The sequence below is a fragment of the Suricata suricatta genome, chromosome 7 (genome assembly GCF_006229205.1).
Source record: "Suricata suricatta isolate VVHF042 chromosome 7, meerkat_22Aug2017_6uvM2_HiC, whole genome shotgun sequence".
NCBI lineage: Eukaryota > Metazoa > Chordata > Mammalia > Carnivora > Herpestidae > Suricata > Suricata suricatta.
Window position 1 is genome coordinate 43,832,624 of NC_043706.1, and position 22,468 is coordinate 43,855,091.

General features: G+C 35.5%; 1 protein-coding gene and 1 pseudogene across 1 annotated transcript in view; one reads left to right on the top strand and one right to left on the bottom strand.

The window, feature by feature from the left end:
* CD2AP (CD2 associated protein) overlaps positions 1-22,468 on the top strand; it is a 140,456-nt gene that overhangs the window by 38,374 nt on the left and 79,614 nt on the right. Inside the window, exon 3 of the mRNA XM_029944200.1 lies at positions 19,058-19,211. Within this exon, the coding sequence (XP_029800060.1) occupies positions 19,058-19,211 (154 nt within the window). The remainder of the gene's footprint in view (positions 1-19,057; positions 19,212-22,468) is intronic.
* LOC115295895 lies at positions 17,393-17,902 on the bottom strand (annotated as a pseudogene).

Consider the following 22,468-nt stretch of genomic DNA (forward strand, 5'->3'; position numbering starts at 1 on the left):
GGAAACAATCAAGATTCTTAAGTCTTTTGCAGACAAAGTTTAGAGAAGGAAAAAAGAGTAAAGAATATCTGTTTATTTAAACTTCACTTATAATTATCTTGGTACCTTTATTAGTTTTCTTATACTTACTTATTACTGACTCCTTAGATTGATTATGAGTTCTTCTTGGAAGGCTGCAACGTGTTTCATTTTTTTGTCCACTTTAGATAGTAATTGTTAAGAATGCCTGCACACTGTGGGTATTTAGATAATATTTTGTGTTTAATTGTGGTTTTACCTCTAAATATGAACTCATACTAAAATGCTAATTGATTTCAGAGAAGGTGAACTAACTATACCTACAGAAAAGCTGTAATAGGGACTTGAACTTGTTATAGGGGAAGGTGGCATATGTTTTTATTGTTTGTTTAACAAATCGACTTATTTCTTATAACCTACTTTGAAGTGTAATGCAGATGCCTTGGAAACTGAAGTAGAGTAAATGGATTTTAATATGGTCAAGTTCTAGCTTTGTCCTTTGCTGGTCGTTTGATGTAGGTCAAACCACATAACTTACCTGTTTTCTTATCCTTAAAATGGCATATTGATAGTAAATGGTAAGCTGTGACATCGCTTTCTTACTTCTCTCTCTCTCTTTTTAAAAAAAGGAAAGTGATTTTTTAGAAAAAATATATTGAGACAATAGAACACTAAATAAAAATACATTAAAAGTATTAATATAGTTAATTTTTTTTCATTTTATTTATTTTAGAGAGCATGAGCTGGGGAAATTGGCAGAGGAGAGAGAGAGAGAGGGAGAGAGAGAGAGAGAGAGAGAGAGAGAGAGGGAGAGGGAGAGGATCCCAAGCAAGTTCCACACTTAGGGTGGATCAATCACATGACCCTGGGACTGGGCCAGAATCAGTAGTTGGACCCTCAACTGACTGAGCCACCCAGGCACCCCTATATAGTTCTCTTAATTGTTCTTATGCATTGTCCCAGTAGTGGAGATGACTATCATAGGACTCCATTTTGAAATACATTTTACTTTCTTCTTTCATGACAATGAACTCTAGAACTTGAATTTAATACACTGCCTGAGAATAGAGGATGCAGGTTGAGTATGCTAAATAATAGAGGGAAGCATAATCTGGGATTAAAAAGTAACCACGAGCTACAAAATTAGAATGGGAGATATCAGTATGAGCTCATGTTTAGTTTAAAATATGTATCAGCACGTACAGAAATTATATGTGTGTTAGTATTTGGGTTAATGCACATGCATATATTTCTCAGCAGTCTCCACTGAGAGGGCCTAGAAACGGTGACATGCCAGTAGCAGTGACTATCTCCAGTTACCAGATTTTGCTTTGTAAATCTTATTCTCCAATAAAAGAAGCAGGGCTCCTTAGACAAATAGCCAATTCTTGGACTGGGGCAAGGAAAATACACAGTGACCCTGGACTATTTCATACATAGTACCAGAAAGTAAAGAAGTGCTCAAGAAACCCCCACAAAATGATGGCCCGGGTCAAAGCAGCATAGAGCGAATCTAAAGACTTTCCATGTCAGCTTCCAGTGTCCAGAGCTGGACTAATTTAAGCAACAGAATAACCTAGTACTTGATAATTACCCAAAGTGTAGCATAAATATATATACGTCCATGCTGATACAGATAAATGGTTGAGTAAATAAGTGAGTGGAAGAGAAGAAATAGATCTCAGAGAATTATTTAAAATATTTGTAAATATTTCCTTTCCCTCCCTCCGCTCCCCTCAAAAGCATCCCTTAGGAATGGGCTGGAGTTAAAAATAGGTGGAAGAGAAAAATAATAACTTTACAGTGGCAGATGCTCCAAAACCAAATGTAAAAAGCTTAACATCATCAGAGATATGTTGACATCATGTATCCTTTTTACCTCTGTGGTATTTATTCTTCCCCCAAAACCTATAATCCCAGTCTAAGCATGAGAAAAAGCATCAGACCCAAATTGAAGACACTATAAAATACCTGACCAGTGCTTAAAGAAAATTTCAAGGTTATGAAAACCAAGGAAAGGCTGAGAAGCTGATGTTGACTAGATGAACCTAACAAGACATGTGATCAAATATATTGTGGTATCCTGGGTTGGAATCTGGAACAAAAATGGAGATTAGTGAAAAAGCTGATGAAATCTAGTCAGTGGTTTAGTTAGTAGTAATGTACTAGTGTTAACTTCCTAGTTTTGACAAGTGTAATATGGTTATGCAAGATGCAGCATTAGGAGAAACTGAACAGGGGATATGAGAACTCTGTCCTACCTTTATAATTCTCTGTAAACCTAAAATTAATCCAAAGTTACATTTTTTTAGAAGTTTATTTTTGAAAGAGAGAGAGGTTGAGAGAAGAAATACCATGCAGGCTCCATACTGTCAGCACAGAGCCTAAAGTGGGGCTCAAGTTCATCTGAAGCAGAACTTGGGCTCACCTGAAGTGGGTCTGGAACCGTGAGATCTTGACCTGAGCCGAAGTTGGATGTTTAACTGAGCCACCAAGGCAACCCCAAAGTTAAGTTTTTATTGAAAAATTAACCATAGGAAATCAATAGCAGTAGATAATGATAGTTGACTTTATCAGTTCAGATGTATATGTGAAGATTCAAGGGAATGTTGTAATTTATGATTCACTGTCCACCTGTAAATAAGGTACTGTTACATTAAGATATGTATGCCATTTTGTAAATCTAAGACTATGAAGTGGAGGTAGAACTAATGAAGCTTCAGAAATTCACATCCCTGTTACAGCTTCATACAGCTATATTGAAGGGCATTGATATTCCAGTTTGGCTGCAAGATGGATGGAAAGGTTAAATAATTGTTTCAGACTATAAAAAGCTTTATAGACACTAAATTTGCTTTGTGACAGACTGTTCATCTTATTGTCTCTGCAGTGTTATTTCATCTTTACTTGATTTAAAAAATATTTTATAAAGGATATAGAACAAGGATCCATGAATTTAGGTATAGAATGTTATCATTTTGTCATTGTTGCTTTAGAGTGTTGCTTTTATAATAGAATATTTCAGAAAAAATTGAGTTCTTTGTTACCTCCTCTTATCCTCTCCTCCCAACCTCTGTATTCTGAAATTATATGTATCCTTCTAATACATATTTCTCTGTGCATAAACAAATAGTATTTTGTATGATTTAGACATGGACATAATTATTGTGTCATATTGCGATTTCTTAACATTTAATATGCATTTCAGTGTGATACATAACATGTTTGCTACATTGTGTTTTTGTAACACTGTGCAGTTAGCTCATAACTGATTGGTTAATAGAGGAATGATGTCAGAACAGTGAGAAAGTTGTGTTGGTTTATTTCTAGGTAAAGGGAGCTGTGATAAAGAGTGTAGGATTATCATTTTTATCATTTTAGTAAGAAAGGGATAGGCTCTAAACTTGGCTGCTTGCATAAACAGTTCTTGTAACTCTTAAATGAAGGCTCTAAGCTTGACTGCTTGCATGAACAGGAGTTCTTGTAACTCTTAAATGAAACCTTTTTTCCTTTTTTCCTTTTTTTTTTGTTAAGGTGATCATCTGTATCTGGGTACTTTCCTCAAAGCTGAACAGTCCTAGCATAAAAAGTTGTAGCTTTTAACTCCTGGTCCTAACCTCTTCTCTCTGTATTATCCTAGCACCTGTATGCCAGCCTATCTACTTTATTGTTTTTATGCATTTAAAAAATCTTTTTAAAGTGTATTTATTTATTTTGAGAGAGAGGGAGAGCTCTTGGGGAGGAGGAGAGAGAGAATCTCATGTGGGTTCCATACTGTCAGCACAAAGCCCGATGTGGGGCTTGAACTCACAAACGTGAGATATCATGACCTGACCCAAACTAAAAGTCAGATGCTTTACTGACTAAGCCACCTATAGGCGCCCTGTGCATTTTTAATAACTATGGAGGAATCCATTTTTCATGACTGTTTGGGCAGTCTTAAGTTATTACCCATTTTCCAAGGTTTCAGTTATTGTTATTTATTTTTATTTTAATTTTTAGTGCCCAGGTTGAAAAGTTGTGTAGGTTTAAAGTGGTATGTCCCAAACCCTCCTTTCTTTCTTTCTTTCTTCCTTTCTTTCTTTCTTTCTGCATGATCATTGATATTTTTAGTGTTTGATTTAGTTTTCACAGATCAGTAGTATTTTAGTGCTGCCCCCTGAAGGTTAGATATTTAAGAATATACATGTAGTTTTATAGTACAGATTACTTTTTAGGAGTCACAAATTATTCTATTCTAGGTCTTAACCATATGTTATGAATTTAGGGCTATTTTACTTTTTATTATTTTTTTTAGCTATTGAGAACAGGGCTGCAATGAATATCTTTATGTGGGTTATATAGCTGAGAATTTGCTGCATCCTAGGGTTTGCACATATTCCACTGTATCAGACACTGTATAGTTTCTCACTAAGTAATTATACCATCATATTGAAATCCCTACCAGTGGTGTAAGAGAGTTCCTTTCTTCCATGTTCTTATAAACACTTGATACCATCAGATTTTCTTTCTTTTTCTTTTTACTTTTATAGATCTGTAATAGTATCCACATGTCACAGTGTTTCATTTTTGTGATTACAAGGGAAGTTATATATCTTTTCATATTTATTACGCATTTAAATTTCTTTTTCTGTGTCCAGCTTGTTCAGGTATTTTTCTGCATTTTCCCTTTGAGTTCTTGCTCATTCTCATTGATTTGTAGTACTTCTTACTGTGGATACTGTGAATTCTGTATTGTGAATACCAGGCCTTTGTCTTCCTTCTACTTATGCATCTTTTTCTTTTTCATAAGTGCTTTTTGGGACTTGTCTTAATATAACTTGAGAGCAGGGAAGGTTTAAAGATATTAATCTTCTATATTTTCATTAGTTTGAAAGTTTTTATTTTCAGCATAAATCATTTATCAGTCTTTATTTTTTGTACAGCTATGATTTAGGCACTAATTAAATTTTTTTCCACATAAAAAGTATTGAATAGTCTACTCTTTCCTGATGGTTTTGTAGTGTTTAAGAATTAAGCCATAATTGGGAAGAAACTTGGTTTATCAGATCTTTCCATATTCTCAACTTCAATGTTTTGGACTCAAGTGTCTGATTTATTTGTTAGTGTAAAGTTTGAGATTCAGTATCCGTGTTATATTTTGATGTTTGGTACTCTGCTGTAACTGATGTGAAACAAAGTAAATACTCCATTAAACAAATGCTAAATAATTGACTATGAAGTATTTGGGGGTGTGTTGAGAATTCCCACAACTTACTTTTTTCAGGGAGACAGCAGCATGAAAATAGGTAGATAAATTGCAGCACCCTTTTGGTTGATTGTCCAGTATGTCATAAAGATGATGGGTGCTAAAGGATCTTGGAAAAAAGGTTTTTCAGAGAAGATTTTGAAAGTAACACTTGAGTTGGTCTTTAAAGATAGAAAGTTAGGTGAATAATTAGTATGTTCTATGTCTGGCAAAGGCGCAGAATGTTTGTGGTAAAAAATAAGGGATGACTTACTGGTGAATGAAAGTTTTTCTTGGGGGGTGTCTAATGAGATTTAAGACCAAAAGTATGGATTGAAGCCAGTGTTTAGTGCATTTTGAGTATCACTTAAAGATATTAAGATTATTTAAAAGATACTAGGGAAATCACAGGTTTTGGAGACAGGAGAAGGAAAAGAGAATGCTTAAATGGATTAATCTTAGTGAGAAGGAAAGATTTTATTAAAGAGAGAGTTGACGCTATAACGTGTAGTAAAAGTGGTGCAGTGAGAATGGAAGCAAATGGATAGCTAATAGACATAATACCTTTTATTTGTGTTAAGAGTTTGCATGTTCCCATACATTTTCTCACTTTATTCTGAAATCTTTGAAAATTGGAGAATATGTCATTCATGCCCTAAATCCTACTGGTGATAGTTGGTGGGCCAGAGACTTGGTAGTAGATAGCTCTGTGATAGGCAAATACCAACCTGGTTTTAGATGAGAAATGTATTTTATGTACTAGGTGCTGGTTATTAGAAAAATATGATCATTTTGTAACAGTCCCTGCTTTTAAGAATCTAAGGACAAAGTGACATGAATCTTAGCCATTGAAATTCTCCAGCAGCATCAGCATAGTTGAAAGATGTTAGAATAACAAAATTAAGTGCTTTTGATAACCTTTAGAATTGACCTTTGAAAAGAAAAATCAAATGTTTCCTCAAAGTGCAATTTTATGGAAACAACCCCCCCCAACTAAACTTGAGATTTGACATGAGAGCATTTCAAAGACTAAAGATAGAATGGAAATATGCAAAAAATGTAAAAATCATAAGCTATTTAAAAATGAAGCCAATTTGCAATGCTCATATAAAGTTATCTGTAGGTAACTTTATCAAAAGAAATCAGTTTCACTCTTGTTCTTCTACAGCCTCCATCCCTAGAAATTGCGCTGAAAAACAAGGTTTAATTATACAAGTTAGGGAAAGTAGAAGGCTCAGTGTTATCAGTAAGATTAGAATAGCTTATACATTTTGGATACTAGCCCTTTATCCGATATACCATTTGCAACTATCTTTTCCCATTCTGTCGGTTGCCTATTAGTTTTCTTGACTGTTTCCTTTGCAGTGCAGAAGCTTTTTATCTTGATGAGGTCCCAATAGTTCATTTTTGTTCTTGATTCCCTTGCCTTTGGGGATGTGTTGAGTAGGAAATTGCTGTGATTGAGGTCAAGGAGGCTTTTTCCTGCTTCCTTCTTTAGGGTTTTGATGGTTTCCTGTCTCACATTTTGAGTTTATTTTTTTGTATGGTGTAAGAGAGTGGTCTAGTTTCATTCTTCTGTAGTAGGTGCTGGTTATTAGAAAAATATGATCATTTTGTAACAGTCCCTGCTTTTGATAACCTTTAGAATTGAAAAGAAGAATCAAACGCTTCCTCAAAGTGCAATTTTATGGAAACAACCCCCCCCAACTAAACTTGAGATTTGACATGAGAGCATTTCAAAGACTAAAGATAGAATGGAAATATGCAAAAAATGTAAAAATCATAAGCTATTTAAAAATGAAGCCAATTTGCAATGCTCATATAAAGTTATCTGTAGGTAACTACAGATAACTGTAGTTGCTGTCCAGTTCTCCCAGCACCACCTGTTAAAGAGGCTGTCTTTTTTCCATTGGATACTCTTTCCTGCTTTGTCAAAGATTAATTGGCCATACATTTGTGGGGTCAGTTCTGGACTCTTTTCTATTCCATTGGTCTGTGTGTCTATTTTGGTGCCAATACTATACTGTCTTGATGACAGCTATGTAATAGAGGCTAAAGTCAGGGACTGTGATGCCTCCCGTTTTTGGTTTTCTTCTTCAATATTACTTCCCCTATGACCCAGCAATAGCACTGCTGGGGATCTACCCAAGGGATACAGAAGTGCTGATGCATAGGGGCACATGTACCCCAATGTTCATAGCAGCACTGTCAACAATAGCCAAATCATGGAAAGAGCCTAAATGTCCATCAACCAATGAATGGATAAAGAAAATGTGGTATATATACACCATGGAATACTACATGGCATTGAGAAAGAATGAAATCTGGCCATTTGTAGCAAAATGGATGGACCTCGAGGGTGTCATGCTAAGTGAAATAAGTCAGGCAGAGAAGGACAGATACCATATGTTTGCACTCATAGGTCTAACAGGAGAAACCTAACAAGAGACCAAGGGAAGGGGAAGCAGGGGAAAAGAAAGTTAGGGAGAGGGAGGGAGGCAAATCATGAGAGACTCTTCAATACTGAAAACAAACTGAGGGCTGAAGAGGGAGGAGGAAAGGGGATGGGGGTGATGGTCATGGAGGAGGGCACTTGTGGGGAAGAGCACTGGGTGTTATATGGAAACCAACTAGGCAATAAACTATTAATAAAAAGATAAATATTAAAAAAAAGAATAGGCTAGCTTACACTGTAGTAACATCATTACAGTCTCAGTGGTGGCATAACAAGAAATACATGCTTTTAAACGAAATGTAATCCAGCTAGTGAGCTATGTTAAATATAAGTAAAATAAGAGTTTTCTATCTCTTTTGCAAGTAAGATTAGCAACAATTTTAGCACCAAGTAGGGGGTGCTTCTCAGCTGTCTTTGAAGCCTGTAGTTTTCATCAACCACATGTCTCTTTTTATAGCAGTTGTGTAGCAGGGTTTTCAATTCCTTTCAGATCATGAGTTTCTTCCGTATCCCTGTGAAGAAACCCAATTTCCCAGGTACTCTCTGTTGAGCTGTGTGTTAGTAAGATCATTGGCAGCACTGTAGTATAGCCTCCCCAATCCCTGCTTTTCTATTGTATTATTCTTTTCTATTTGTGATTTGTTCATTTGTTCAAATATTTACTGTGGTCCTTTCTATGTGTTAGAACTTTTTATAGATGCTAGGGACACAGTAGTGGATAAAACAGGTAAGTTCCCTTCTCCTTGTGAATTTATTTTTAATGGTAGGTGGAAAACATGTGAAAAAAATAAATGAATAAGATGAGAATTTTTGATAGTCCTTAGTGCTTTGAAAGAGAAAAAGTGAGTGGTGGGAGGTGGAAAATGGCATTTGATACTTTAATTTCAATGTTCTAGGATAGCAGCTCTGAGGTTATTTGGTCAGAAAAACCCAGAAAGGTATAGAGAGATTAGGAATGAATTCCTTTTGAGAAGGATCTTGATTTTAGCAGCAGGTAGGCTTGCTGTGATAGATGTGGCTTTCAACCCCCCTACCAGAACTATGTCAGGAAGATAGCATGGCTTTCAGAAAGGATTATGGCCTCTAGAGTCAGGATGTATAGACCTTTGCTTAACTTCTTAGCCCCTTCTCCCCCATACCCACACACATGCCTCCTGTGTGTTTTTCCTTAACGATGTTTCACTCAAGAGCGTGCATTTCTTACTGTGTAAGTGTGCGGAATCCCACCTGTTTGAGTTGTTGGTAGGAATTAGATTTTGAGTGTCTGTACTTTCCATGTAGATACGTAATGAATTTATTATTTCATCCTGTTATTTTTTTGCTCAGGAACTGCCCATTTCATAAAGGGAAAATCAGAGAAGGAAATTACCTCCATTGTTAGTTTAGTCAACACTTAGGTGTTATGTTGGGTTTTTTTTTCTGTTGCCTGTTGTCTGTTAAATCAGATGTTAATAATGAAATAGGTAAATAACTTTTCTAGTTTCTCTTTAAGAAAAGCCAGTGATTTTTAAGGAATGACAAAAATGAAGAGGAAAGTAATTAAGATGAGAAAATATGAGACAAACAGCTTGATTAGCCTATTTCCCTAAACCAAATCTGTAGTCTTGGTAGTGGTGGTTGTGGAACAGATCAGGTCTGTTTAAAAGTCTGGGCCAACTGTGTGAGAAGCTAGACAATGAAAAAGCTTTTAGTGTGTTAGGATTTGTATAAGCTCTAGCTCTTAGGGTAAAACTAATTTTGATAGGTCTTTTCTAGAGAACTAAAGTCTTATATTTAGAAAGTGATCTGGTGGAAATTATTATTGTTATTACTATTTAATTATTATTATTATTTTATTTTTTAAGTCCTTTGGAATGGAAAAGCTAGTTCTAAGAAGATGAGGGGCCTCAAATTCCCTTTGGAAAGTTGAGAAAGGAGAGAAAGCAGACATTGTCAGAACTTGTTATTAAAAGCTGAGGATTTATATTCAAGTCTTGGTAGAAGTATTGGCAGTAAAAATATAAAAAAAATTATAATGTTGGTTGATGACCTTGGATCTAAATTTAAACTTGATTTTACTAAAGAGAAAACCTGTGCTGAATAAGAAAAATGAGTTACCTCCAAGTCCAGTTTCCTACTCCGTCTCCTTTGACACTTGGAGAGGGAGGAGATTCTGGTTACTACTGGGTGGGGTAGGAGGTCAGGCTTCACTTGGTCTCCCTTGAATCCTTGACTGAAGACAAGTGTGCCTCATTAGTGCTGCCTTGTGGCCTCCACTGCAGTAGAGGGGAAAGGGCTCATTCCCACCTGGTAGGGAAGAGAGTCTTGGCTCTCCACTTGCCTTCTCTGACACCACCCTGACTAGGGAGTAGGGTAGTAGTTGTGATAGGGGTGTCTGGTTACAGCCTGGTAAGGGTGGAAGTCTAGGTTCCCTACTTAGCCTTGGCTGGCGTGGGTGAGGAGGGGGCTATGGTTCCCCCTGCTCCCCCCCCCTTGTTATTTGACTATAGTGTAGTCATTTTATCAGCAAAGAGTTTTCTGCTTTGCTGGGTTACCCTTTCCTTGGCCTTTGGCTGGAGAGAGCAGACTTTTCTTGGAGGACACCCCCCCTTACCCCTGCATTAACATGTTGTGGGCTTTTCCAGTAGTCAGTATAGAATATATGAGGCAAAAAGCAACCTTGTGACTCACTAACCAGGTTCTAAGGAACCTTGGGCTCTTGGCTGGCCTATCTTCTTTTCATCACTTTTCACAATATTTTTATCTGTTTTTTTAAGTTATTTATTTATTTAGAGAGTGTGGGAGGGGAGAGAGAGAATCCCAAGCTCCTGCACTGTCAGCACAAAGCCTTATGCGGGGCTTGAACTCACCAACTATGAGATCATGCCCTGAGCCAAAATCAAGAGTCTGATGCCCCCAGATTACATTTACTATTTATTTTTAATATGTAATGTCTGGAGTTTTTAACTCTTCTAGAGTTTTTAACATTTTACCTAGTGGGAGGGATAAGGAAAACTACATCTATCCCATCTTTATGTAAGGGAAATCTAGATGGTGATGCAGTTTTTAAAAGTATTTATTTTAATTCCAATTAGTTAACATACAGTGTTATGTTAGTTTAAGATGTACAATATAGTAATTAAGCAGTTCCATACATCACCCTGTGCTCATCATGCCAAGTGCACTCCTTAAATCTCCATCACCGATTTCACCCATCCCTCCACTTTTTTCCCCTCTGGTAAGCATCAGATAGATGGTTATGCATTTTAATAGAGATTGTAATGCATACCTTTAAAATCTAAAAATATAGAGTTTCTTTTAGAAATGGTGTAAAAATAGCTGGTTTTTCTTAAGAAAAGCAGAGAAATATCAGTGAAGTAAGACCTTAAAAGAAGTTAATAGGAATACTTTTATTAGTTGTGCTTAAGCAGAACACTGTGTATAAAAGATGTTAATTTGTGAGCTTTGATATAGCTTTCTTGTGAGCTTTATACTGATGGTATTCTAGGATATTATTATGTGATGTTATTGTTATGGTATTTTTACTTTAAAAAATAAGTGTATATATTCACAGAAGAGGTCTCAGGTCCTGGTGAATGAATTGCTGTTCTTTGTCTTTTTAAATGTAGAGTGAAATTTTGATCCTTTTTGAAGAGTTCTCAGAGCTTGATAAAGTGTTTCAGACTTTTTGATAAGGTAAAGAACAAGGGAACAGAAGTTACTAACACTTAAATATCGTCAGGAAGCTGACAAGTTACTAAAAATCATTTGGATATTTTTTCTTTATTTTGACATAAATTTCTAGCATTTTTTTCTCATTTAGAAAAAGGTTAAAATTACTGAATCCTTTTTTTTAAAATTAGGCAATTTGACAACTTACATCTCATTAAAAATGTTTGTTTTATTTCTATATTTCACTGATTAAATGGTTAAGTAACATTAAATCCTTAAACATATTTAAAATCTTTTTAAAAAGCTACTTTTAAAGAAAAACTAGCATTTGTAGGAAAATGGATGGACCTTGAGGGTGTCATGCTAAGCGAAATAAGCCAGGCAGAGAAGGACAGAAACCGTATGTTTGCACTCATAACAGGAAAACAGGAGAAACCTAATGGAGGACCAGGGGGAGAGGAAGAGGGAAAGAGAGTTGGGGAGAGAGAGGGATGCAAAACTTGAGAGACTATTGAATGCTCAAAATGAACTGAGAGTTGAAGGGGAAGGGGGAGGGGGGAAAAGAGGTGGTGGTGATAGTGGAGGGCACTTATGGGGAAGAGCACTTGGGTGTTGTATGGAAAACAATTTGACAATAAAATATTATGGAAAAAAAAAGAAAAACTAGCAATATGGGGAATAAGATGGTGATCTGTTGCTAGTTTGGAAGAGTCTTACACAGTTTCTGGGGTTCCTGAGTGGCTCAGTCCCTTAAGCTTCTGGCTCTCAATTTCAGCTCAAGTCATGATCTCATGGTTTGTGAGTTCGAGCCCTATGTTATCTCCCTCTCTCTCTCTGCCTGTTCCCTGCTCATGCTCATGCACTCTCTTGCTCTCTCAGAACAATACTTTATCACATTCTTGTTCTTGAAGGTTGCTGATTGTGTTTTTAAATCTGTTGATATTCCACTGTTCCCCATAAGAAGAATTATTTTTCTAATGAAGGAAATGGCAATATGATTTTATGTGACCTTAATTTTTTTGAACACAGTTCTTTTAGATAAGCCTCAGCGATGTTTTCAAGTTTTAGGAGATGTACTGGTGACTTTGATACAGTAGTTCAGGAAGCTGGCTTTATATGAGGAGAAAATTTTGTGTTTGATTTGCTTTAATTATTTGAAACACATTAAAGGAGAAAATAACTGTAGATATCAATACTAAATGGAAAACAACTCTACTTCCTTTCTGGGAATTACAATAGAAACAGTAGATAAAATGCCAAAGTTGTATATAGATACTTATGATATATCATAGTACATATTTTATTACATCCTGTACAACATTATACACACTGATAAAGAGCATTTGTTCTGTGACTTGGGATATTTTTGATAATATTCTGAATCCTACAATGGAGACCATTCACTGAGTTAAAGAAATAGTTCAGTATAGATAATGTTAGAAAAGATGTATTAAGATTTATATTTAGTAATGTGTGCTCATACAACTAAGATCTTTCTCCAGATGCCCTACAACAATTCAACTTGTGACACTGTTGTTTCTTAGCACACCAAATTTTTTATTAAAAAAAATCACTGAAATAATACATATTGAGACAAAATTCAAGGAGTATAGAAGTGGCTATTGTGAAAAGTACATTTCTTTCCTTACAGCCCTCCCCCAACCTCCTTCCACTTTTTAGAATTTAGTAGATACCTTTAGATTGTTATCTATAAAAATATTTTCAACTGAATTATTTGTATTCTCTTCCTCCTTTATATCTTATATTTTACACCATAAATTTAAATTCATTAACTATGTTAATGTTTACCTGTGAGTTACCCTGGGAAGTTAAATTCTAAATTTTCCCCTTAAGGAGTTAGTAAATTTTGTTCCTGCTAAGGTATTTCAAGTTGTAGAAATGATTTATTTAGAAAATTTTCTTAAAAGTTTTTTTAATGTTTTATTTATTTTTGAGACAGAGAGAGATAGAGCATGAGTGGGCAGGGGCAAAGAGAGAGGGAGACACAGAATCGGAAACAGGCTCCAGGGTCTGAGCTGTCAGCACAGAGCCTGACATGGGGCTCGAACCCATGAACGTGAGATCATGACCTGGGCCGAAGTCAGAGGCTTAACTGACTGAGCCACCCAGGTGCCCCTTAATGTTGTTTTGTTTTGTTTTGAGAGAGATAGAGTAGAAGCTAGGGAGGGGCAGAAAGAGAGGGAGACACAGAATCTGAAACAGGTTCCAGGCTCTGAGCTGTCAGCAGAGCTTGAAGCAGGGCTCAAAATCATGGACTGAGTTCATGACCTGAGCCAAAGTCAGACCCTTAACCAACTGAGCCACACAGGTGCACCCCAAGTTGTAGAAATAATGTAAGTCAGGGAAGTTTGAGTGCCAGAACCTGGGTTTCTGGGATATTTCCTGACCTTAGTTTTTGGATCAGTTCTCTTCTGCTTGATAATGTCATCTATGGCCCCAAGGAGTCTAGCAGGTGTAGGATAAGGAAGGATCTCTATGTAGGCCTAATGTTTTTTGAGTCATAGATACACTAGGCTTTGTTACTTGCAGTTCTTATTCTAAAATCCCTTCAACCTAGGACTGAAAGCACAAATAGCATTTTCAAATCCATGTAACTAGTGTGAAAAATGTGACCATTATAAATTATTGTGGTATTTTCAGTCCATTTCAGTGTGGTATATCTGAGTTATTTATTAAGTGTTTTTCCCACTCTACTTTACTTGGCTGTCATTAACATTCTTGTGATGAAAAAAAAGGAGTAGGATGCCACTGACAATGAATGTATGTAACTTTTTCTCTTTTCCTACTTCTGCCTTTTCCAAATGGGGGAGGGATAGTTGCAATAGGAAGGCCCTTAGTCCCAGTTGGAGAGACAATAATTATGTGGAGAATTGCATATTTGGGGGAGAAAATAAACTTAGAAATGGTCAGAATCATCCTGTTCTATATCTGTTATTGTTTTCCTTCATGATTTTGCTATGACAGCACTCAGAAGGTACATACTGATTTCATATTAAGGAGATTTTCTCCTGTTGGTCCTTTCACTTTGGACTTAAAAGACTTTTTGTTAATATCCAACTTAATTTGGTCATAAGAAAAATGAAAATCTAATGACTTGAGGTAGTTCCTTCTGGATCATTCCTTATACACTATCATTTATATTCTCAAAACAAAATAAATACTGTAGGAATGGGGTAAACCATTTTTTTTAGGTTGGAAACCTCATTTTTCAAGTGTGGGTCTGATGATGATGGAGTCAAAGCCAAAATGGTGGACATAATGTTAAATATTTACTTCTGCTTATTTCCCTAAATCTTCAGTAATAATCACTTTTCCATATCTTCTGATTTATGTTTCTATAAAGTTGGAGGTATTAGTTCTATATAATAGTTTAGGAAATCCTAAATGTTAAATTAAAAATATTAAGTGTATTCCTTATATTTTAATTAGTATAAGCAGAACTGACTCTGCTTAGGATAGATAACCTCTTTCATTTGAGAAATAAAAAAGCTTTTGCTTTTTAGTTTGTGTTATTCTTTGTGACTTTTATTTAATTCTGTGATATAGAAGTTAATTGCTTACTATTTTTCAGATTATGATCATGAACTGGCAATGATTAGATAACCAAATTATTATAAAGATACAACATGAAGAAGTGATTGTGAATTTTGTTGATCAGCTTTTAAGTTGTCTTTGGTTAGTGCAATCAGAGTTAAGTATCTTTGATTATCTTAAGAAGAATAACTATACCCTTTCTAACCTTTTTAGCTCCTCATTTGCTTATATTTCTTATCTCCCTTTAATTTGCTACTTATTCTTTATCTGTGAAACAAATCAGTGTAATTGCATTGATATTTATATGGAGATTATGCACATTCTTTTTGTTGGCTAGTTTTGCATTGATAGTAACCTATTTTATAGGTGATTTTTCTCATTTGTCGGTCAAAATGAAAAGTTTTCTGAGTTTGTCAATACATGATACTCTTCTTAAGTGAGGATTCTTTTTTACTGGACTTCCTGGAATCATTTTCAAAATCAGGAAAGGAAGTGAAGGTGGTGGAAAATAGATGCTACTATGTTAACCTCTGTTTTATTTACTGGCTGATTAAGTAAAAGGAAGTAAAGAGCAGAAGAAGGAAGAAACACTGGAAACTTTACTAACACTTCATAGGTGCTCAGTAAAATTTGGTGGTGAAGATGATAGCCAAGAAGTAATTGGGAGGCACTGTGTGTTCAGGAATTAGGGAGAAAGGAAGTTGGTGAGGGAGTGTGTGTGTATTTGGTGGTAGATTGTAGCAGGAAGGGGTTCCAGAGGAGGTGGAGCCCAAAGTAAACTTTACTTATAGTTTTACTTAGAGCCTTGAGGTCATTTGGTACTTGTGATAACATCTTAGTGGCACTGTGTATTTGGAAGGTTGTCAACCTGAGTCTTCTCTATTTATTGTAGACCACATATTTCTAATTCACTTCCCCCCTTCCCTTTTGTACTTTGTGTCCTTGGAAGATTCATTGTATCTAATATTCTTGGATGTGATTATGTCTCTGTGAATGTTGAAGGTCCTTAAAATGTTTCTAGATCTTGGGGCACCTGGGTGGTTCAGTCAGTTAATCATCTGACTCTTCCTTTTGGTTCAGGTCATGATCTCATGGTTCAAGAGTTCGAGCCTGACTTTTTACTAACAGAATGGAGCCTGCTTGGGATTCTTTCTCTCTTGCACTCTCTGTCCCTACCCTAATCAAGTGCTCCCTCTCTGTCTCTGTCTTTCTCAAAAAAATAAACAAACTTAAAAAAAAAGTTAGATCTTGAGCAATTTTTGCTTGTAAATTTTTTTTAGAAAGAAGAAATATTGTCTCAGTATATCTTACTTATTCATGTGGTTAATTTTTATTAAAGGATCACATAAATATCCAAAGTTATGTAGCCAGTGAACAGGATAGAATCAAGTTTTATAGCTAGGTCTTCTGTTTCCTGAACTTGTACTCTTAATCACATGTGATCAAATTGGAGTTACTTTCCTAGAGGAACAAAATTTGAATGTCAAGCCAAGTTTCTGGTGTCCTGTATTAGAAAACAATAGCTCTCAGATATAGGACTTTTTGTTTGTTTGTTAATAATATAGGTAGCTCATGAGACAGTCAGGAGAATTCAACGTGAGTACATTTTAGCATATTGAGGTTATAAGTACTGGTCTTTACAAAGATTTTATGCTTTTATGAGTTTGAAAAATACTTAGTGCTGTCTGAAAACTGTGGGGTTTTCAGATGCTGGTATGTCATGTGTTAATAGCGAATTAAAGTATTTTTCCTTTAGTGCGTTAACAATAAAAATGAAGTGGCCTACTTTGTTAAATAGTGGCTTCCATGATTTGTACTTTAATAATTTTTCACAATTCTTTACCAAGGTAATGGTTTTCCCAAAATGGAAGCCTTTTTCTCATTGTAAGATTATATGCATTGTTAAAAAAAAAACAAACAAAGCAAACGTCAGACATGTGTAAACAGTATAAAGAAGTGAACAGTCATCTGAAATCCTATCAGGTAGAGAGTGATAACTGGTTACCACTGTGGTAGATGTAAATACCTGGAGACCGAGTTCTTTGTTAGCTTCATATGTGAAAAATATCTTCCAGTGTGTAATTTGCTTCTGTAATGGTTACCTTTAATGATCAGAAGCTGTTAATTTTTTTTTTATCTGAAAAAAAAATGATCTTTATTGTAAGGAAAATACATAGCAAAACAGAGCTAGAAGGTAGTGGGAGTGGAAGATCTAGAAAAACTTAATCACCAAACAAGCTGCCCAAACATGGCTTCCTGCTGTGGAAGAGAATGATTTGGCCCTTATCTTTCTCACCTTTTCCTGATTCAAAGAAACCTGCTGTTAACTGGGCTGGGCCCAGGGAGCCCCATTTCCCTATCTGTTCTCTTCCTGGCAGTTTGGGAAAGGTTGCATAGTTCTCAGGCTCTCGAGATACAGAAGACAGTTTGGAGAAGGAAAGGATGTTAACAGCCCTTTGGTCCAGTGTCATCCCCAGCACCATCCCTCAGTATTTGTTGATGCCAGAGAGATGGACCCCTTGGAATTGGGGTAACTTAGGCAGCAGTACACTGAGCAGTGAGGCTGTATTGATGAGGAAGTGAGCAGCATCATACTTGGTGTAGAAGCTGGCCAGGAGGTAGAGTACTATAGGAGAGATGCTGAGGAATTTGTGGGAAGAGGTAAATTGGAGCCCATAGTCCATCTGTTCCCAGTGTGTCAGTAGCCAAGCCTTTCTTTGGTCAGGGGTCTCAAAGGGTGTCCCTTTCACCATATGTAAGAAGACATACATAGCCAAGTTATGGATGACGTTGGTCGGGGTCCAGACAACAGGAATGCTAAAGAAGGGGATGCTGAGTAGAGCCACATGCAGCAGTCCTACCAAGATGATGTAGGCCAGCCAGATGCCCTGGCTCTTCATCACTCCAGTGCTGAGGTTCACTTCGCTGTGTGCCACCCCTGCATTCATCCTGCTGGCTTCAGAAGCCCGCACAGCTCGAGGCATGGCGCTCGCTTCTACACCTGTAGTCAGAAGCTGTTAATTTTAAAATCAAATGTGAGTGAGGAATCCAGTTTTCTCCCAACCCCCTAAATATGAAACATTAGTTTTATAAGTATCATGTATTTTTCTTTACTTTTTGTCTGTTATAAATCAAGCTTGTCTGTTTATGGACTTTTTTGTTTCATTTTTCTGTATGTTTGTTTTTATGGCAGTATCTTACTGTCTTAATTTATAGTATTTTATAGTTTTTCTTAATATCTTATTTAAAAAAGGAAACCCTCACTTCTCCCCCCCCCAGAATATTCTGGCTGTTCTTGCCCTTTTGTTCTATACAAGTTTCAAACCAGTTTATTGCTGTCCCAAATCTGTAATAGAGTTATTGGATTGCATTGCATTATTACATCAATTTTAGGGCAGATTGATAATCTTATGATAATTGAGTTTTTAATCACTGAATATAGCTTAACTTCCCTTTTGTATGTCTTCTGTTAGTTTCATACTTCATTTCCTGAAGGTTTGCATGTCTTCTGTTAGACCTATGACCTAGAATAGGGTTCATTAGGCTAGCCCACAGGCCAAATATAATACCACCTGTTTTTATAATGTTTATGAGCTGAGAATGCTAGTTAACAATTTTATAAATAATTGGAAGAAACCAGAAGAACAGTATTTAATGTCATGTGAAAATTCTATGAAATTGAAATTTTAGTGTCCATGAATAAAATTTTGTTGGAGCATAGCTGTGCTCATTCATTTAAGTATGTAATGTCTTTTGCTCTACAAATGGCATGGTTCATTTTCCCAACAGATTATATGGCCCATATACCATAAAATATTTTACTGTCTGACCCCTGAAAGGAAAAGTTTGCCCACCCTCACTTGTTTATTTATCTCAGTTTCTTTGTATCTTGGGGTGGAGGTGTGTTTTTTAGCCTGTGTTTCTTTACCTCTGTCTTCAGTTCTGAGAAGACTTAAACTCATGATGACTCACTGTTAAAAGTGTGTTGCATTCTTTAGAGATGTGTGAGGAGAGAAAAATGTTGAAGACTGTTGATGTCATGTTTTATATAGTAATCACTGTACCTGTTTGTTGGAGGTATTTTACACTTGAGGATTTAATTTAATAAAATTCAACTTAATTTGCCTATTTACTCTTTTTCCCTTTTTTAGGAAATTAAGAGAGAGCCAGAATCTAAAGATGACAATTTGCCCATTAAACGGGAAAGACATGGGAATGTAGCAAGTCTCGTACAACGAATAAGCACCTATGGACTCCCAGCTGGAGGAATTCAGCCGCATCCGCAGACCAAAAACATTAGGAAGAGTATGTAAATAATTTCTTTCCTGTTTAAATAATTCAAAATAATAATTTGATAACTGTTCATAAGTTATGTGAAGAAAAATTAGCTTAACCTTTTGTAGCAGACTGCAGAAACTTCATACATAGTCACATGGTACTAGTGATTGGCCCTTGTAGTCATTTTTCATAAGATAATTGAGTATGAGCTACTAACGACTATTTATAGGAATTACAAATTAAAGTATGAGACTTTGCTTTCCTGTTAGCTTTACAGGCTCTATTGAATAGTTAATGCTTTGCCTTAAATTTACCTTAATACCATTTATGTAATGGGATGCTTAATGTCTGCTCATCTTTAAGCAATATAGATAGAAGAATTTTGATAGTATGTTTTCTTTAGTAGTTAGACATTTGAACATATACTCAGTTTTCCAAAGTGATTAGCTCAGCAGAGCGCCTTTAAGTATTTGGTATTCTATAAATATGTTAGAACATTTTAGCATAGTGTAAGAGCACCATATTTAAATCAGACATGAGTTTGAGTCCATCTTATGACCTTAGATCATTTAAACTCTTGAGTTTTGTTTTGCTGCTGGTGAGAAAGTGGTAAAAAACATAGTATTGCTGTTCTTTAAATGCTTACAGTATTAGAAAAGACTTATTAAAAAAAGTATTCAACATTAAACATGTACAAAATACATTATGGGAGCAAATACTATTTTAACGTAGTATGATCTGAAGCCCCTTGAGAGACTGAATATTGATTACTATAATGAGAGTTAATAAGTAGTAAATGAGTTTTTAGCCACATTTATCTTAGATCAGTATCTTTGATATTGTGCCTTGTAAATCTCTTATGGAACCAAGTAGTCCACAGTGAAGGAATGTGTTCACATACATTTTACAAATGTAAGACTATTTATGATTTTATAGTCTCCTTATATTTTGTTACTTCTGTGCTACTGTCTATGATGTTTGGGGGAAAATTTTACTTTCTAGGTGCTGTCATCCTTTGATTATTTTCATAAAATGAGAACAGATTTTCATAAAAATGAAATAGATTTCATGACAGGAGGACAGACTAAGAAGTTCTGTGTGTTTTTTGTTTCCCAGTGAACGTAGTACACAAGCTGTTTAGATAGTAGCTGTGCTGCTTTCAGCTCCTGCCTGAAGGCGGATGGTGTTGGTGGTTTTAATTGTCCTGGATGCTCAGACTCTTGTTTGTTTGGAGACTGGGGGACAGAGTACACCGAGTACGTTCATACCCTACAAGTGAACCTGTGTATAGAATTTCTGTGCATGGGAGAATTTTTAAGCCCATGGAAGAGTTACTTATGACCTCTAGTATAAAATCCATTTACCACTTTCTTTAGCTTTGCTAAGTTAAAGAAGGAACAGTTTTCCTAAGAAGAGGCTAGACAAAGGGCTTCAAGGTTATGATTATTTTATTTATTCTGTCTCCTGATAGGAAAGGACACACTACATTTGACCTTTCTTCAGAACACTGATCATAATTCTTTTCCTTGTAGAAGAAAACCTATTACGTAGTTGGTGCTGGGAGACTTGGACGTTTTCCTAAGGATCTTCCATAACTTGTTTTTAAGTGCGTGTGCTACGAGGACTAAATTGGTCATTTGGTGCTAGCTAACATGTGAAACAGGGTGCAGGTTGCTTTGCTTTGATTGCTTTTCCAGGAAAAGCGATGTGTTTGTTTTTTTAACCTGATTTTTTTGGTTACTGTTTGTATCATATCCTTAATTCACAAAATAGACCAGTTATTCAAAAGGTGTATTAACTGTAATGTTAAATAGTAGTGGATACTACTAGCCAATACTATTAATAATTTTTTAAAAACCTGCAAAACTATTATAAAGGTTGATAATAATAATCACTGCAATGTGAATGTTCAATTTTAATCTCTGTGTGCCAAGGCAAGTGAAATCTGCATGTGTATTAAATGTTGTATAAGGAGCTAAAAAGGAGAAGTTCAGATACATCCTGTGGTGTTAACTATCTGGCAGCTGGACTTGTTAGCTATTTTTCTGTCTTTTCCAAAGCCAAAAAAGGGTCTTTTTTTTTTTTTTTTTTTATGAAGTCTAGTCACGAAGCCATTGAAACTTTTGCTGTTGTGCATAAGTTAACCATAATAACTGGTAAAACAAACAAGTGTTTTCTAGCAGGAGCACAGAATAATGTTTTACAGGACAATTACTGTAAGTTGCTAAAGTTATAGAAGAGAACACAATTACACATCTCGTAGCAAAAACAGATACTAGTCACGTTGCTGCTAGACCCTTATAAAATCAGACACAGAGATATGGTTGTAGATTAACATTACTTAATGAGTAAATAATTGGCATCTTTCCACATCAGAAACTCTGTATTCTGTTCAGTGAGGAATTTAGTAGATATTTAACTTTGCATTTGGAAAAAATTGATTGCAGATGTGAATCTATTCTTGCTGTAGGTAAGGGAAGACATTAATGCTTGTAACTTTGTATTCCTTATTAGTACTGTGGAAGTGATTTTTATCTAGTTAATAATTACTTTTCAGTGTAAAAGATATGAGATTGATACTATAGAAATGATTTTGCTGTATGAAAAATTAGTTGACCAGAATGCCAATCATCAGTGTTTCATTTTTAGAAAATAGTTGCTAGCACATACTTTGCTTCCTGATTCTGAGTCAGTGCTAAAGACAATAATGAAAGTTCTGAATACCATCAAGATATGGTCATTGACTATACATTTTTACAGCATACATTAAACACATTTATGGGTATATTAGCTCAGACTCTTCTCTTTGATATTAAAATATTCTGATTCAAAAGGGGAAAATGATTCATCTGACTCTTCTCAGCTTCTCAAATGAATAGGATAGGGTATTCTGACTTTCTATTTTCTTTTGAAATCTTACAGGAAAGTTGAAAGAATAATTGTACAGTGAATATTTTATATGCTATAAGTTTGCTGTTAACATTTTTCACATTGTCTTTGTATCTGTATATGCATATATAAAATACATTTTTAGCTGGATCAGTTGCAAGTATGTTGTAGACATGATACCTCATTCCTAATCATGGAGTTTTTTCTTCATGATGATGGTGATAATCTTAAGATTTTGATTGTTGTAATCAAGATGTATATCAGCAGTGTAGTTAGAATCTTCAGCTTGAATATTTAGGCAGTATGAGTTTTTTTATTGCTGAGGATAAGAAAAAAATTCAAGGAAAATTCAGCCATATATAGAAAATGGCTCTGTTTCTTAGCATTTGATTATT